At 34.7% G+C, this 17,685-nt stretch overlaps 1 protein-coding gene across 1 annotated transcript; it reads left to right on the top strand.

Annotated features, from left to right (window-relative positions):
* Positions 1 to 210: 210 nt before the first annotated feature.
* PTN (pleiotrophin) lies at positions 211 to 12,548 on the top strand (the record flags this gene model as incomplete). Its single annotated transcript, XM_044678446.1, has 4 exons — positions 211 to 325; positions 868 to 1,041; positions 2,832 to 2,993; positions 12,517 to 12,548. Coding segments are annotated over exons 1-4 (483 nt in total), but the record flags the coding sequence as incomplete, so codon positions are not given.
* Between the last annotated feature and the right edge of the window lie 5,137 nt (positions 12,549 to 17,685).

The raw sequence follows: 17,685 nt of genomic DNA on the forward strand, positions 1-17,685 counted from the left end.
TTTAGCTGATTGCAGAAGAGCTCTTGGTTCACTAGCTCTGAAAGAGAAAAAAAAAAGATAAAATTGGGCAAATATAATTAATACCGATCATGCTGGGATCTAATATTCTAGAAATGGAGAGTGAAATTCTTTCATCATGGAGTTCAATCAGCTCTCCTGTCTGACTTAACTTGACACCGCTTTGTTCTTATTTCTTTGTTAATCCCCAGAATGCAGCCACAGCAGCAGCAACAGCAGCGTCGAAAATTTGCAGCTGCCTTCCTGGCATTCATTTTCATTTTGGCAGCTGTGGACATTGCTGAAGCTGGCAAGAAAGAGAAACCAGGCAAGTAAAAGAGCTCCTTGGTTCTGAGGGAACTACCTCCAGTCTCTATTTCCAAAGACTTTTCACATCACAAAAGGATAGGGAACAGCAGTCGCTTTTGCTATCACCCTATATGAAGTAGGAGCAAAGATGTAGGGGTTGAAGAGATTTTTAGCAGTCTTCTAGTCTAATCTCCTCTTTCTAAGATGAGGAAACCAAGATGTAGAATAATGACATGGTTTGCACAAATTTACACAGGCATTAAGAGACAGAATTTGAACTCAGGTTCTTTGAAAGTAGAACAGATACTCTTTCAAGGAAATCATGATATTTTGCATATAAAACTGAATCCTAGCAAAAAGGTGATAATTTGACTGATAGTTAACTGACTGCAGGTAGTTTCTTATTAAGTGTTAACTGCTTTGGATCTCTAAATATTGGTCACTCCACACGCAATATACATTTTTATGACACATTGCAGAGTGTCAGGAAGTTACTTGAGAAGGCTATGTGATGAAAGAAGCTTACCTGACTGCTGTTTATTTCCCTTCTGATGCTTTCAGAAAAAAAGGTGAAGAAATCAGACTGTGGGGAATGGCAGTGGAGTGTATGTGTCCCAACCAGTGGGGATTGTGGACTGGGTACCCGGGAGGGCACTCGGACTGGTGCAGAGTGCAAACAAACCATGAAGACCCAAAGATGTAAGATCCCATGCAACTGGAAGAAACAATTTGGAGGTAAATACAAATATCACTTTTTCATTTTCTTCTGATATTTCCTTTTCTTTTTTAATTCATTTTATAAGCTATTGAACATTTTTATATATTTAATTAATTTGTTTATTTGTTACTTTGAAGTTCCCCATTATCTCCCTTATTTCTTCCTTTCTCCACACTAGAGAAGAATTTGAGTATTTTCCCCATTCATCTCCCTAACTTTTTGGTAGAGCTTCTTTAATGATACAGTAATTCATTGTATTAAGCTAATTTTTTGATACATTTTGTTTTTATATCACAGGTATTTCTGAATGTACTTCTTTTTCTTCTCTAACTAGGAAAAAACCCTTTTTAGCAATAATTTAGAAAAGAAAAAATGCAGTTCAACATAACCAACACACTGATTGTATTTGGTAAATGTTGGTGACATTTATCATTCATAATCTCCCACCTCTTCTATAAAAGGAAGAGTATGCATTTTTTCATTTTTTTCCATCTAGGGACAGCATAACAAAATAATGTCAAGTTTCAATTTTTGTTTGTTCTATTTATGTCATCATAGTTATCTATATTAATTCACTGTGCCTCAATTCATATATCTTCCTATGTTTCTCTGTATTCTTTATATTGTTTATATCTTATGGTGAGGTAACATTCCATTATAATCATATAATAATTTTTTGTTTTTACCTAATCAATGGCTACTTACTTTGTTTTCAGTGCTTTGACACAACAACAAAACAAAACAAAAAACAAAAAATACACTCTATTTGGGGCCTTTCCATCTTTGTATTCCTTAGGGTCATATAATAGAAGTAAAATCTTGGCACCAATGGTTGCATTTTAATCATTTTTTAAAACATAAGTTCAAACAGATTTCCAGAATTATTTGTACCAATTTATAGCTATACTAACTGTATATTAGTACATCTATATTCCCACAGCCCCCTATACCATGAACTATTTTCATCTTTATCACCTCTGTCAGGCCACTGTTTCTTTTAAAACATACCATGACTGTTATATGTAAGGCAATCAAAAATCCTCTATTAGTTGAGGTAGACCCATACTTTCATTTGTAAATAGGTCCACCAAAAAGTAGGTGTGTATGTAAGTGTGCATGTGTGTGTGATGATTTGATTCTACTTTGTGCCCTTCTTTCCTCCTTTCTAGTTTTCACTTACCCTTTCTTCTTTCATTTCTCATTGACCCTTTCATGCCTTTCTTTTTACCTTTCCTCCTCTTTTCCCTTTCATTTTTTATATATCTAGTTTGAATATTTATTTGCTTTTGAAAATTAATTGCTAAATCAAATGAAAAAAATTACATCTGATTCTATCCACCTTCTCTGAATGGCCTTTCCCATGCTTCAATATTCATTGATATTCATATTCTTTCCTCCCCTTTCTCTTAGGCTGAATGTCCCAGTCCTTATATCTCTAAGTCTAATGTTGAACTCCTAGTCAGTGGCTCCTCTCTACCTCCAAAATCTCCAGTCCTTCTTAACAGGGACATAAGATCAAACAACTTTTCTCTCTGGGCCCTTCTATAATGTATGATATCCAATCTCTTCCAAATGAGGCTTGCTCAACCTTAATAATGGAAATATAGTATACAATGTGTGATTTATTGACATTGAGCACAAGGAAGAGGCGTACTTGGTAGAGAAAGGTGAACCATCTTTGTATTTTAATACCTTAAGAAGAGACCTACAGACTCTCTGTTAGAAATCTGAAATATTTCTTTATTTCTCTACTCTGTTATAGTAAGCTCATTCTGAAATGTTTTTTTGGTCCCTTTCCTGTTTTTAGCAGAGTGCAAATACCAGTTCCAGGCCTGGGGAGAATGTGATGCAAACACTGCCTTGAAGACAAGAACAGGAAACCTGAAGAGAGCTCTTCATAATGCTGACTGTCAGAAGACTGTCACCATCTCCAAGCCATGTGGGAAACTTACCAAACCCAAACCACAAGGTAGAGTCTAACTATTATAATATAGTCTTCTGTATTTATTGGAATTCTATACAATCCGGATCTTTAAAAATCTAGATAAGTTAGAAGCTTTAGGAAACTTATTAGTTAAAGAAAATGCTGGAGAAGTTCCAAACTATAGATATTGTTGACTTCTCAGATGACAATCTCATGCTGATGAAAACTCCTTAGGCTTTCTTATCCTTTGTGATTCTTGTCTACATATTTTAGACATAATAGACAGTACAGACATATTTATAAATATATTTATACTTAGAAGTTTATACCAATCCTTCATAGAAGATAGGCACATAACATACTAGAGGTCTCTCTTTAACACTGTAGTGTTTAATAATGCCCCAAATGGACTATCCAAATGGCCTGTTGATAGAACATAATTAATGCACTAGCTTTCCTGATCATGCATCCTCAATAATCTCTGCCTCATCACTTGTGATATGTAAGATGTTGATAACAACTGTCAGCCTGTTTATACCCACGGCACAAAATACCCTTGGCATTATCCATTCTTTTAATTCTTCTCAGATTATGGTATTCCATCACAAGCAACTCTTAGAAAATGATTGTATAGCACTTTGCAAATAATTATTGCAAAAACAAAGCCAAAAATGTCTCTGAACTGAAAAATAAAACAAAGCAAAACTCATCAATATTATGGCTCCTGGCCACTAACAGAGTATTTCATACACTGAACCCATTTTCTTCAGGTGGGTTTGCCAAATTCATGCTGTTTCCCACACAAATTTCATCAATTTGAGCATTCTAGACAAATGATGGCTTTGTTTGTTTATACATGCTGTAATATATCTATATCTATATTTATGCTATATATATAGTAGTTGAGGAATTTTGAAATTGATATTTTGAACCTCAGATAATTCCCGATAAGCTGATGTGTGTGTGTTGTAGTGAACACTAAAAAAATAAACAAACTACTCACATCACAATTCAAAGTTGAATGTGTTTAATTAAAGAAAACAAGAATATTCATTGACTGAAACATATAAAATATAAGAAACAGATTTTTAGAAAGATGCCAAATGAAAAGTGACAGAGCAATAAAGCATAGTTTTACTTTTTAAGTGTTATCATTTTTTGTTACTAAATATTAAAAGGGCTACTTCATTGCTCTCCTAGGCTTATGTGAAAATAATTGTGATTCACTCAACAAACATCTGCTATGTGTACAGTGCTGATAGGTATTAACAGAATTTATAAATGTACATATTCCCACTGAGAGGGCCAGTCATTGCCTTGGTAGATGGTGAAGAAACTATGACAGTTATGTTAGAGAAGATGAGGGTTTGATGACTTGGAAAGAGTGAATAGATGAGAGGCAGATGAGAGAAAGATTATAATCCAATGGGTCTATAGATGGGAAAGAAGAAAACTAGTTAGAAAAGGAATTTTAGGGTACTGACTCAATGGGGTGAGATCTCTAGTTTGAATGGACTGCTATATATTTCCATTTTTCTTTTTCTTCTGTAACTTTCAAAGAAAAGGACTTTTTGACCATGAAAGGGCATAAAGATATAACACAAATGTATTTGGTTCAGGCTATCATATTGTAAATAAACATGCAAAAATCTTTCAAATTATCATATTTTGGTCATTTTCAAAATCTTTTGGTGGACATGCAGGAGTTTTTAGTTAGAATAACTATACTGAGTTAGTCCTAGAGTTTATAAAATTTTATTGGTTATACTTGAAAGAGACAGGAGAGGGTACTGTGGCATCTCCAAATACATATAATAGTGCAGTTACTGATTTCATAGTCAGTTTTCTGAGCTCATAAAATAACTCTCCTTTCTGTGTCACAGATGCTTGTTAATAGTAGATGCTCATTTTTCTCCTAATCAATTGAGCTTATTAACAAATTCTGTTACAGCATCAAGCACAAAGTACTGGAAATAATTTATACTAGGAGTAGAGGCAGTGTAATGTCTCAGATGATTTGCTTCATGGGCATCAAACAGATTTCCCAACTGAGCCAGATGTTTCTAAGATTAAATAGAAGTCTAACATGAAAGATGGCAAAGGTAGATTGGATGTGTTTATGATATTTTCATATCTGTGAATGAAATGGATGAAACAACAGCCTTTGCTTCCTTCTTTTTTAACCTTAGGATTAACTTTAAATTTTTTTCAATATATATTTTTTCCTTGCTCTCATCACCATTCAAGTAAAACCTAAATCAAGCCTGGTCACAAATTATTCTTCATGGATTTTCTTGTAGCATAAAAATATTTTGGGTGTAGAACCCTTAGAATGTAAATATCAGAATGACCTGGTTGAACTTCCAGGTTTGACCTGAAGGGTAAAAGACTTGGAAAGCCTCCCTGGTTTGTGGGAAAATGATTTATTGTACTATTTGGGAAACCTTATTATAGTGTTTAAAAATCTAACCTTATTTGAGTAAAGGTTATCCTGACCCAGAATATAGTTTGATGATAGTAATTCTAAGTATGCCAGAGATAGCTATAAAGTATTTTCAAATTCCCCAGGCCTCAGATCCACTCCAAACATTCTTTTTTGGATTACCACACTCAGGACCTCTTGAAGGGTTCACCCCAAGCTTCTATTTTGAGTTACTTATGATGTGTGAGTTACTGATGAAGTAACTCATGGAATTACTTCTATATCAACCCCTTTGCTTTCAAGCTGCCCTCTTGGCAAATTAGCTTAACTGCATTCCTGAAATTAGTGGAATTCTGGTATAGGAAACTTTTGTCAAAGTTCTATATGAAGTAAATCTTACAGAATCTGGGCAGAGAGAGCCTCTCCCTTTCTAATAAATTTCTCTCTGAAATTGTTTCAGATTTTGGGGTCTGTTCTCACAAAAAAATAGGATTCTGATCTTGACTCTGCCACTGGGCTCTCTCCCAGTATCTAATATAGGCTGGTTCTTAATTTCTTCATCTTTTAAGCATAAGCAGTTGGACTAGGTCATCTCTAAGATTTTTTCCAACTCAGTAATTCCATGACCTTGTACTTCTATGCAAGTCAAAATACTACGTGCATACCTTCTTCTTTTTACTTGGGCAGACAGGCCTATGTGAGAAGGATTGATGGCCACAAAACCCCTTGTGAATCAACATATATAATGAAGTCTAACTCCATTAAAAACAGGGGAGAATAGAAAAATAATTTTTATTGCTATTAAACCTTTCATAAGTAGAGTAGAACCCCCTTTCCCTACTTAAAGAGCTGGGGTCTGTGGATAAGGAAATCTACATGCCAAGTTGGCTTTGAAAAATGTGTTCATTGGCTTTGCTGAATTTTTTTTTTTGCTTTATTCATTATTATAGGAGATGACTATCTGGTAGCTGGATTGAGATGAATATCTTAGAACTTCTAGTTGATGTAAAAACAAAGCAATTACTTTAAAAAATAAGTAGAACATAGACATAGAGACTGAGCTTTTTGGGGTAGCATTATTTAAAAAAAACTATTCCAATACCCTTTAATTTCCCCTCAAATCTACTATTTTTAAAAGCTCTTTCATTTTCATTACTCTTTTTGGAACTTTACCAAGTTCCCTCTTTTGTCTGACTTTCCTACTGGAAAGATCAAATGAATAGCAAGTATTTGAGTTCAGGGGCTGTGTCTCTCCAGTTGTTTATGGGGCATTACATCTGGTGGACACACACTTAAATAATAAGAAGGGATTATAAAAGTGATCGTAGATGTTCTCTCTTTTCCAAGGGGTGTCTTTTCTTAAGTCTTTGAAAAAAACCAGAAGAGTTTCACTGGCTTCCCCTTGCATTGCCTGTGCTTTGACATCCTATAGGAATGTGCACAGTAGCCCAGCTTAGCTGGTATCTGGCAGCCTGGGAACACTCCAAGTCTCTTGAAGCTATGTTGACAATGTGAAGGAGACAAGCATTTTTGCCAGGCTCTGATGGGCAGAAATTCCTGCAGATGAGCCCTCATATGCTACTCCTCTCCATGGCCTCTGTGGTTAGATTGATGATTGCTTCTCTTTCAACTGACAAAAGAGACAGGATAGGGCTTTCTCAGGGAACATTTTGCTCTTCTCTGTCAGAGGGTGACACTCATTCCTGAGCTTGCTCTTAGGATTCTCTTTCTTGTTCTGGTAGAAATAACTGGTTCAGCATCTCTGTGTTTTCTTGTTCATTTCAACTCCACAAGATATTTTATTTTCTTTTCTTTTTGATTCTACTTTTATGTTTTGACACAGTCCCTGACATGCTTTCTGCCTTTTCTACCTATCCTACAGTGCTGAGGGGACCTGCATACCACCTACCACATTACTTTCTGCTATTTTCCTGCCTCTGATGCCCTTACTTCTCCCCTCTCTCTTTTTAAATTAATATATTTCTACAGAGTTCATTTTACATTCTACCTTCATATAGTCTTGCTTCAGAATTCTATCAGTAATTACTCCCCTTCCAGAAGACCTGAAGACTTAGCAAAAATCCTACGGAGCTAAGTTGTGGGATTTTATTCTATTTAGCATTTTGACTATTAGATATTATTTTATATGTTTCTTAAAATATCCAATTCTGGTAAGTATCAACTTTCTAGTTAGATAATCTTCATGGGAGTAGGAATTGTCTCATATTTCTGTTGTACTCTTCATGATATCTAACATACTTCTAGCACTCATTGAATCTTTATTGAGATGAATAGAATTGTATTAAGACTAGCACAATGTCCCTACCTCAAGTAGGGAAGAGGAGGCTTCTGATCCTATATAAGTGATGGTGAACCTATGACACACAAAGAGCTCTCTGTGGGCACATTCCCCCAGCTTTGTTACTAGAAAGGCAGAGGGACTTGGGCAAAAGAGCTCCCTTACCCCTCTCCACCATACCTGATGACATTTTTCTCACATCATCCACCCTTCTGCCTAGCAGCCCAATGTGGGTGCTTCCTCTCCTCCCTGTCTGGGGTAAGGGGAATGGGGACAAGGTGGGGAGGGAGTTTGTCTCACCAATAGGTCTCTGGGCAATGGCATGTGGTACTTGGTCTCAAAAAGTTTCACCATCACTGTCCTATACCAATCCCTCTTTTGTTTCTGTTGAAATTGTTTTGTTTTTTCTTTTTGCTTGAGAATTAAGTTAACTTTGAGGAGTTATGCATGGGAAGGAAGACCAAAAAATCTCTCTTCTTTGCATAATAGATATTTCAAGTGGCTTTCTTCCATTCATATTTTCTTCTCCAAAAAAGCAAGCATATTCTGATATATGCATCAAATATCTGAGGTTATAGTGGTACATCAAGCCTCCTGAAGCACTTTTCTCACAGAGAGGCCTGTAGGTAGGATAATGTTAGACTTGGAGTAAGGAACTCTAAGCTGAAATTCAAGCTCTGGTACTTTCTAACTTAGTGAATCACTCATCTCAAGGGTGGGTTCAGGGAAGTTACTATATAAAAATATATTATAGATTTATATTTATACATATATTTTGCTGGTCATGAATTCATTCCTTAGTCATGGAGGTGGTTTCCAACTATGTTGTAGGCCAACCTGAGATCATTCTTTGGTAAATTTCTATTTATGTGTGCATATTTGTATAATTGTGTTTGTGTTTGTGTTGGGGGTGGAAGAACCAGGCCTTTGATTTCATCAAAAGAGAGATCTACCCAGTATGGAAACTCCATCCACACATAAAGATAAATAACTTGCCTATAACTTTATATAATCACAGAATCTGAAGGTGAGATGGAACCTTAAGGGTTGAACTTATAATTCACAAGAATGAAGATTCACTATAATAGGAATAACAAATATTTATCAACACTCTGCTTGAAAAAAATCTAATAAAGAGATCACATTACCTCCTGAGGTAGCCATTCTCCTTTTTTGAGAATCATGTTGGATGCTTTTTCTTATGCCAGTCCTAAATTTTCTTCTTGACAACTTTTACCAATTCTTCTCATTTTACTTTTAGCCTATTCCAGAATTTCACTAATGATCACACATGGTTTAAATACCATGCCATTTGCTGGAAAGTGAAAAACTCACTTTGGGGAATCTTTTGGATGCTACATTCTCATCCCTGTTAAAGAAGTTTTGGTTCTAATTGTTGAGACAGTTGCAAGAACTAGAAACTGCCAATGTCTGTGGGGCTTATGTGTCTGCCTTATAGCCTGCCTTGATCTCCCGTGGTAAATTCCAGACTGTGAGGCTCATTAGCTATACACACATATGATTATGCAGTAATTAGTATTAAGGAAAGTTGTGTCATAGAACATTGCTCAAACTCATTAGCTGTTGGATTGAGGGAAATTCTGGCTTCATAAGAACAGAGACAGGAATTCAATTGTATTACTTCACTTTTAGGCTAAATCATCCCTCAAAAAAAATCTTGCTTCACTTGGAAAGCATATTAGATTGATATTTTCTGGTTATATATGTTCATTAACTTCATATTGCCTTATTAGCATTAGATGGATTACACAGTAGATAGAGTATTGGGCTTAAAGTTGGAAATACATGAGTTCAAATTCCGTCTTAGATATTTAATAGCTGTATGACCCTGGGCAAGTCACTTAAGCTCTGTCTGATTCTATTCCCTCAACTATAAAAGGGGAGGAAAATAATAGACCCTACTTCACAGAGTTATAAAGATCAAATTAGATAATATATTAAAATTCTTAGCACAATGTTTGTGATATAGTAGGCACCAAATAAATATTTGTTTCCTTCCTATGGCAGTGTGCAATCTCTACTTCCACATGTTTTAATTGTATTAAGTCAAAATGTAATTCTTTGCAACTTCAAAGCATTGTCCTGTTTTGACTGGCCCAGCAACTTCATTAATATAGGAACCTTCCAAATGAGGAATAAATTCATTTGATGAATGCAGACTGGAACCTTCTCTGCAACTTATTATCATAGTTACCTTCCGCCCAGAAGAATGGGGGACTTCTCCAGAGTCACATAGCCAGCATGTGTCAAAAGCAAGGCATGATTTCAGTTTTTTTTTTAATTTTAATTTTTTTAATAAAATTTTTTTAATAATTTAATTTTAATTTTTAATTTGAAGATCAACTCTTCATCAACTCCATTATATTGTTTCTCTCATTTGGAACGAAATGATCTTATTTATGTGGGCTAACAATGCCAGGCACACAGGAACTTCTTAATAAATGTCCATTGACTTGATTTGCTGATTTTCAATCCATCCTTCTATGATATGCCTTTCATTAAGTTCTCTCATCATCCTCGTTACCCTGTTTTGAAAATGCATTAAATTTTTAGTGTCTTTTCTAAGATATGACTCATCAAACTGAACACATTTATATACAATTATTAAATTGAACTTTATTCAGCATATTATAGCAGATTTTTTTTCTTTATCTATCACATACTACCTTGTAGGACAAAATATTAACTTGTATGCATTTTGGTTCCCTTTTGTTGTATTGGAAACTTAGGTGAATGCCTGTGTAATTTTTAAACTTTCTATTTTCTTCAGTGTGTAAATTAATGCCCTGCATGTTGTAGTTACTTAATAAATGTTTGATCAATTTAGGATCATAAACTCTTAGCATTAAAAAGTGAATTTAGAGTTTACCTTGTTCAATTTTTCACTTGAAATAGGATAACTAGATAATATATTGATATAAGACTATTTAAAACAAAACAACAGACTCTTCTACATTACTGAATTTGTGCATATACATGTGTTTATACACATAATAGCCATAGTTATATACATAAATATATAGACATGATAGACTACTTTTTTTGAATCCTGTTCTATTGGATTCTTCAATCACCTTAGTCCTCCTTCTTTGGGCACATGTTTGGGCTAGATGATATCTAATATCTAATAAATAAATATTACGTCTAAATATCTAAAATCTATATCTACCTACCATGTATTTTACACACACACACACACACACACACACACACACACACATATATATATATATATATATAAAGAGATTAAAATTTAAGATCTATCAGTAAGGAAGTATTATTCATTATAAATCAAATCATATGTAATTTCATCGAATACTATCTTAGTGACTTTTAATTCCCTTTGTTTCTTATAAGGGTGGAGATTATAGAGAACTGAGATAGAGGAAAATCCAGAAAGAAATCAGAAATTTGTCTGATAGTCAATATAATAATTTATTAAGCATTTATCATATGCCAGGCACTGTGTAAAGTTTTATGGATATAAAGAAAGGCAAAGACATGGATTTGTCTGTGTGTGTGTGTGAAGAGACAGACAGAGAGAGAGAGAGAGAGATAGAGACAGAGAGACATAGGGGCAGCATCAGGCTTTCCCCTCTATTAGGCTTAACATCTAGAAGCAGATATGAACTGACATCTTCATGATGTTCTGAAATTTTTCTGGGAATAACTCAGTATAGTAGCTCAGTTCCATATTTCTATTGGCGTAGGTGAAGATATGAATATTATATTTTTCTCTTTTTGGAAGAAAATTTTTGCTTTTGATAGAAAATAATTTCTAGGCTCTATATCAGATATTCCTAAAATGTTTTTGCCATGGAAATGTTGGTAGTTCATTAAAGTATGTGGACCTCTTCTCCAAATATTTTTTAAAAATTATCATTAAAAGAAATAAAGATGTAATTTTTTAACTTAAATACATGGACCTTCTAAGGTTACTAAACTACCTAAAATGTAAAGATGGAGACATAGAATTTAGAATTTGAAATAATTTTTGAACCCTGCTAACCCAATTCTCTGATTTACAAATGAGGAATTGAAGCCAGAGAAGTACAGTAACTTGCCCAAGATCACAGAAATAAAGTGGCAAAATTCTTTTGAAATCCAATTACTTGACATCCTATGTTATTTCCATTATATCAAGGGGGGTGTCTAGAAAAAAAAGAAACTGGAGTAAAGGTCTTCCTCACATACATGTTCCCCTAACTGTAGGTTGGGAAACTCAAAAGTGTTTCAAAATAAAAGGGAACATGAGTTAAGGGAGCCCCTATGCTTCAGTGAGATGGCAACACACATTCACAGAAACACATACCACTCATACCTCATCAAATTTCTGCTCCATCTGACCAAAGTGTAGCTTGAAGTAACCAAGAGGAAATCTAGCAAATACATGGAGATGAGACAAGAATACTGAGTTTAAAACATTTTCACATGAATTGGCATGCAGGTAGGATCTTTTACATGAATATGCTTTTGCAGAAAAAATCCAAATATGCTACAAGTGCAGATCGATGTAGTGATACACATCTTTCTATATATAGATCTAGATACTAGTGTGGCCTAACATGCATGTATGAGTACAGATAGAGAGAAATAATAATAATCTCAGGAACAACAATAACTTATTTCCACAGTACCTTGAGACTCATAATATATTTTCTTCAAAAAATGATGGATATTTGTATTATTATACTAGTTGGCCTTTACATAGCATTTTAAAGTTTTCAGGGTGCTTTATACACATTAGCCATTTTATCTTCACAAAAACCCTGAGAAGTAGATGAGAGCCTCTATCTCTCAAGTTATATGTTGTGACACATGCAGAGAAAGAAGTAGAAAGAGAAAGAAAGAAAGAAAGAAAGAAAGAAAGAAAGAAAGAAAGAAAGAAAGGCATATCAGAAGAAAAGAAAAAAACAATAAGCATTTACATAGTACCTCCTATGAGCCAGGCATGTGCTAAGCACCTAAAAATAAATATTATTAATTTGACCCTCACAACAACTCTGCAAGTTAGATGCTATTATTATTGCCATTTTATAGTTGAGGAAACTGAGAAAGACAGAGGTTGAGTCACTTGTCCAGGGTCACATAGATAGAAAGTATTTGAGACTGGATTTGAAATTATCTTCCTGATTCCAGGTCCTGGCTCTATCCATGGACCACTTAGCTACCTAAGTAATATTATCTCCAATTTATAGATAATGAAAGAGAACCTCAGAGAAGTTAAATGATTGTCCTCTGTTCATAAAACTAGCAAGGGTGGACAAGTTAGATTGCTTGTAGATATATTCAGACATGCACATGCATGTATATGACAAGAACACCTGAGATGTAAATTCTTGTACACAAGAGAGTTACAGCCAGGTCCACATTCACTTTGGCACCTACATTTATATTGACCTTGACTTTTGACATCAATGTGCTAGCTATACCTATATTTATATACGTCCATATACCACCAGACACAGGAATACCTGAGAGGTAGGTAATTTATAAGGCTTGTGATTTTGCTGGTAAAAGAATGAGGGTAAAAAGATTGACAGATAGGAAGAGATGGCTTAGGAGAAAGAGTTAGTATGTAAATGGAGATAGTGTGTGAAGAAAAGAGAAGGGGAGTCATAAGCCAAGTGCACAAAGAATGCTAACATTGCAAAATTTAGTTTTTCTGTTGAATAATGCATTCCATTTATTTTGTTACTGCTAGCCAAGATCACAAATGGGAGGTTGAAGTACAGCTGTGAATATATTAGTGCAAATAATAAAAACGTGTATTACTCTCCATCTACAATGTAATACTTGCAAAGGTCAATGTTTTCTCCCTGAAGTTCAAATACTGGGCAATTCAGTGAATGGTATTATTTCATGACATATAGCCATGTGATAAGAGTTTGCATCACTCCATGATGGATTCCACAATTAATTAGCATTTACCAAACTACCATGTGCATAGTAGCATGGGTCTACTCTGATAAGCCCTTGATAGGTGTGTCATTTGACTGGCTCTGAGGAATAGGAGATTTTTATGGAAGTTCATAATTATAAAATACTACTTAGGATCTGAGGGAACTAATGCCCTTGAACTACAAACCAAGGACTCCAATACTTCCAGATGTTTGCAATCTTAGAATAGCACCCTCATCCCAACCATCCAAGAATTGAGTCTTATACTTAGAATCACAGAATCTCCATATTTTTGGAAGGGATCTCAGTGATTATTCCAATCCATACCCAAACATTTATCTCTTCTAGAACTAGTTATCCTGACCCCACTTTTGCATCTTTATTGATAGAAAAGTAGTGAGGAATCTACTACCTCATGAGGTGTGCAATTCTATTTTTTTAAAATGTTGATGTCTTTTGTGGTTACATAGCATGAATTTCTGAATAAGCTTTATCTTTCTTCCCATCTCCACACTACCCAATTGAATCCTTGTGGGGTTTTTTCTAGGTCTTTATTATAGAGATATTTTATTTTACCAATTATAACTTTTGACATAAGTTTCCCAAAGTGATATAATCCAAATTATCTCCCCTTCCTCCTTTCCCTCCCTCCTTCTGGTGCTGGCAAGCAATTTCTATCTGGGTTATAGATGTATCATCATGCAAAACATATTTCTATATTTGAACCCTTTCTTGTAACTCTTTAAAACAGTTAATCAAAAACAACCAATATTGTGATAACCTCTGACATTGTATGTAATTATCTATAATCTCTCACCTCTTTGCTGAGAAGAAAGAGGCACATTTCATGATCTTAACTCTGAAGCCAAGAAATTCATTCAATTATAAACAATATCTGATTAATAGAAGACAGCTAGGGAGTGCAGTGGGTAGAATGCCAGGCTGTGAATCAGGAGGAGCTGAGTTCAGATTTGGCCTCAAACACTTATTAGCTACATGACTCTGGGCAAATTAAGCCTCAGTTTCTTCATCTGTAAAATGAACTGGAAAAGGAGATAGAGATAGGAAACCCTCCAGTATCTTTTCAAAGAAAAACCCAAGTGGCATTATGAAGAATCAGACATGACTGAAACAACTAAACAACAACCATAATAGCAAAATGATCAGAGTACTTCTTTATATTCTGCTCTCTTATAATTTCCATTACCAGGTCCAGATCTGTATTCTAGAGTGTCAGAATAAATATAATTCCTCTTTTAGGAAGATAGCTGTTTAAGAAAGCTGACATGTCCTATCTACACATTTTCATCCAGTATTTTTTAACTTCTACCTTTTGTCTTAGTATCAGTTCTAAGACAGGAGAGCAAGATGGGCTAAGCAGTTGGATTAAGTGACTTGCTCAGGGTCACACTGCTAGGAAGCAACTGAGGGCAGATGTGAATTCCTTTCAACTCCAGGCCTAGCATTCTATCCATTGTGCTGCATAATTATCCCCCTCTGGCTTTAATATACTCAGGACCATCAGTGCCTCTTCAATTAATCTGATTTTTCACTCTTGGTCACTCTTCTTTAGAAGTGATAAACCTTATTTAGGTAGTCTCAAAATTATGATATGCTAGATGTAGTCTAATGTATTCAATCAGAGACATTCATTATTTTAATCACTAATTCATATATATATATATGCATATATATATATATATATATGTAGCACCTATTATGTGCAAGGCACAATCAGATGGTGATGTGAATATATATTGGGTGTGCAAATGTGACATATTAAGTCTTTATTTTTAGGGACACATTCTATCATAATTTAGATTTGGAAGGTACATTAGAAGTGACCTAATCCAGCGTACTTATTTTTAAAATGAGGAAATGATGACTGAATAATTAAATAATTTTTCCAAGGTCACACAGATTAAGGTTTCCAACATAGATCCTCTGATTCCAAAACCAGTTTACCAATTTGCCACCCAAGCAGCGTATATGCCCTCCTATGTTTTTGTTTTAAACACCTAACAGCATCTTTGCTGTCTTGCTAAATTGCGATGATATTATTCCTTTGGAAAGCACAGATATCATGTGCCTGTTTGTTCAGACACTAATTATTGAAATATTCAAAAAATTCTATATCTAGTTTTAACTTTCTCAATACATACCTTGGATACTAACATCAATATTGATTACTTACATGATATTAGAAATAATAAAAGAATTTTAATGTAACAGACAAATATGTACATTTAAAATACAAAACAGTAATAAAAAACCATGATACCTATTTCAAATCAAGAATTAACTCAGTCCTCATCAATATGTATTTCAACTTTCTTTCCCCACCTTGCTCTTTATGCGAGAATTAGAAGCTTCAGTTTTCACCTTCCTGTCCTAATCTCTTCAAAGCCCAGTTTCTGGCCATAGGCTTTGCTGCTCTGTTGTTTGGACATTTCAGCAGTGTCAAACTCTTCATGACCCTATTTGGCATTTTCTTAACAAAGATACTGGAGTGACTTGCCATTTTTTTCTCTAGCTCATTTTACAGATGAAGAAACTGAGGCAAATATGGTTAAATGACTTTCCTAGGTACAGTTATTAAGTGTGACTGAAGTCAGATTTGAATTCAGGTAAGATTAAAACCACTTAGATGATGTCTGCTTAGGAAGCCATTGTAGTTAAATTCATCTCAGGATCATAGAATTAGAGCTGGAAGAAACTTCAGAGACCACCTATTCAAATCTCTTTGTTTACAAATGATTCAACTGCAGCCGTAGGAAATTAATGGATTTGTCCAAGGCCACATAGGTATTAAATATCAGAAGCAGAAATCGAACCCAGGTCCTATAAATTCTGGTAAGTGATTTCACTACTGTACAAAACTACTTTCTCAATGACTGTTCAGCCCTTCCAAAGTCCATAAAGGAGAACTAGAATCTGCCTTCTCTTCAACTTATCCAACCACAAAATTAACTTCACATGGAAGAGCCTGGTGACCACCTAGTCCACGTGTATTTTTATTACTTTTTTTTATTTTAAAGACATTAAACCTTGAACACCTGGTTCAATGGGGATATGATTGGGAATGTAGACTCTAAATGATCAGCCCAGTGCAATTATCAATAATGTGGAAATAGGTCTTGATCAATGATACATGTAAAACCCAGTGGAATTGTGTGTCAGCTACAGGAGGGGGGGGTTGAAGGGGAGGGAAAGAACATGAATCTTGTAATCATAGAAAAATATTCTAAATTAATTAATTAAATAATTTTTTTTCAATTAAAAAACAATAAAGACATTAAGCCTAAGGTCAAAACAGGGTTTTTTTTTCCTTTGGTACATGTGCTATAGGAAGGAATAAAGAGAACTGATATTTATATGGAACTCTAAGGTTTATCAAGCAGTTTTATAGTTATCATCTCATTTCAGTCTCATGACAACTCTGTAATGTAGGCACTGAAGATATTTATAGTTTTATTGATCAGTCAATAAACATTTGCAATGTGCTTATTTTATATTATGTGCCTTTCTGATACCAGGAGAGAGGAGAGGAGAGGACAGAAGATGAGAAAATGAAAGAAAGTGGTAGAAAGAAAGCATAGGAGAGGAGTAGAGGAGGCTGGACCTTAGAGGCCACTCGTGCCAAGAAGTTCAGAGACTGATGATGCTCCAGCAAAGGATATTGATAAGGAACCATTGACAGATAAGGAATTTAAGATTGCCTTAGTGTCTGAATGGCAGAATCCACACCTTCTCTCCCATTTTCTATATCATGTCTTTTTGGCACCAATTAGGAATTGTTGAATATCTTTCTGATAGGCAACCTTGCCTTTCAGCTACCAATAGCAACAATCTCAAACTTGTCCTTTCTAAAAGGTATAAAACAAATCAAAGACATTTTAAATGCTATCATCAATCCTCACTCTATGCAGCACTCTTTCCCAATGTAATTTGTAAGTCAATCGTTTGGAACTTAGAATACATTTTCTCATAGAAATAATATTATAAATGATGGTTAGACAAACCTATAAGTGTTATAGAAATGTGAGTTATTATGGTAAATATAATTATATCTTTGGCTAGTTACCCCCCAAAGC

Source organism: Gracilinanus agilis, chromosome 5 (genome assembly GCF_016433145.1).
Source record: "Gracilinanus agilis isolate LMUSP501 chromosome 5, AgileGrace, whole genome shotgun sequence".
NCBI classification, from domain to species: Eukaryota; Metazoa; Chordata; class Mammalia; order Didelphimorphia; family Didelphidae; genus Gracilinanus; species Gracilinanus agilis.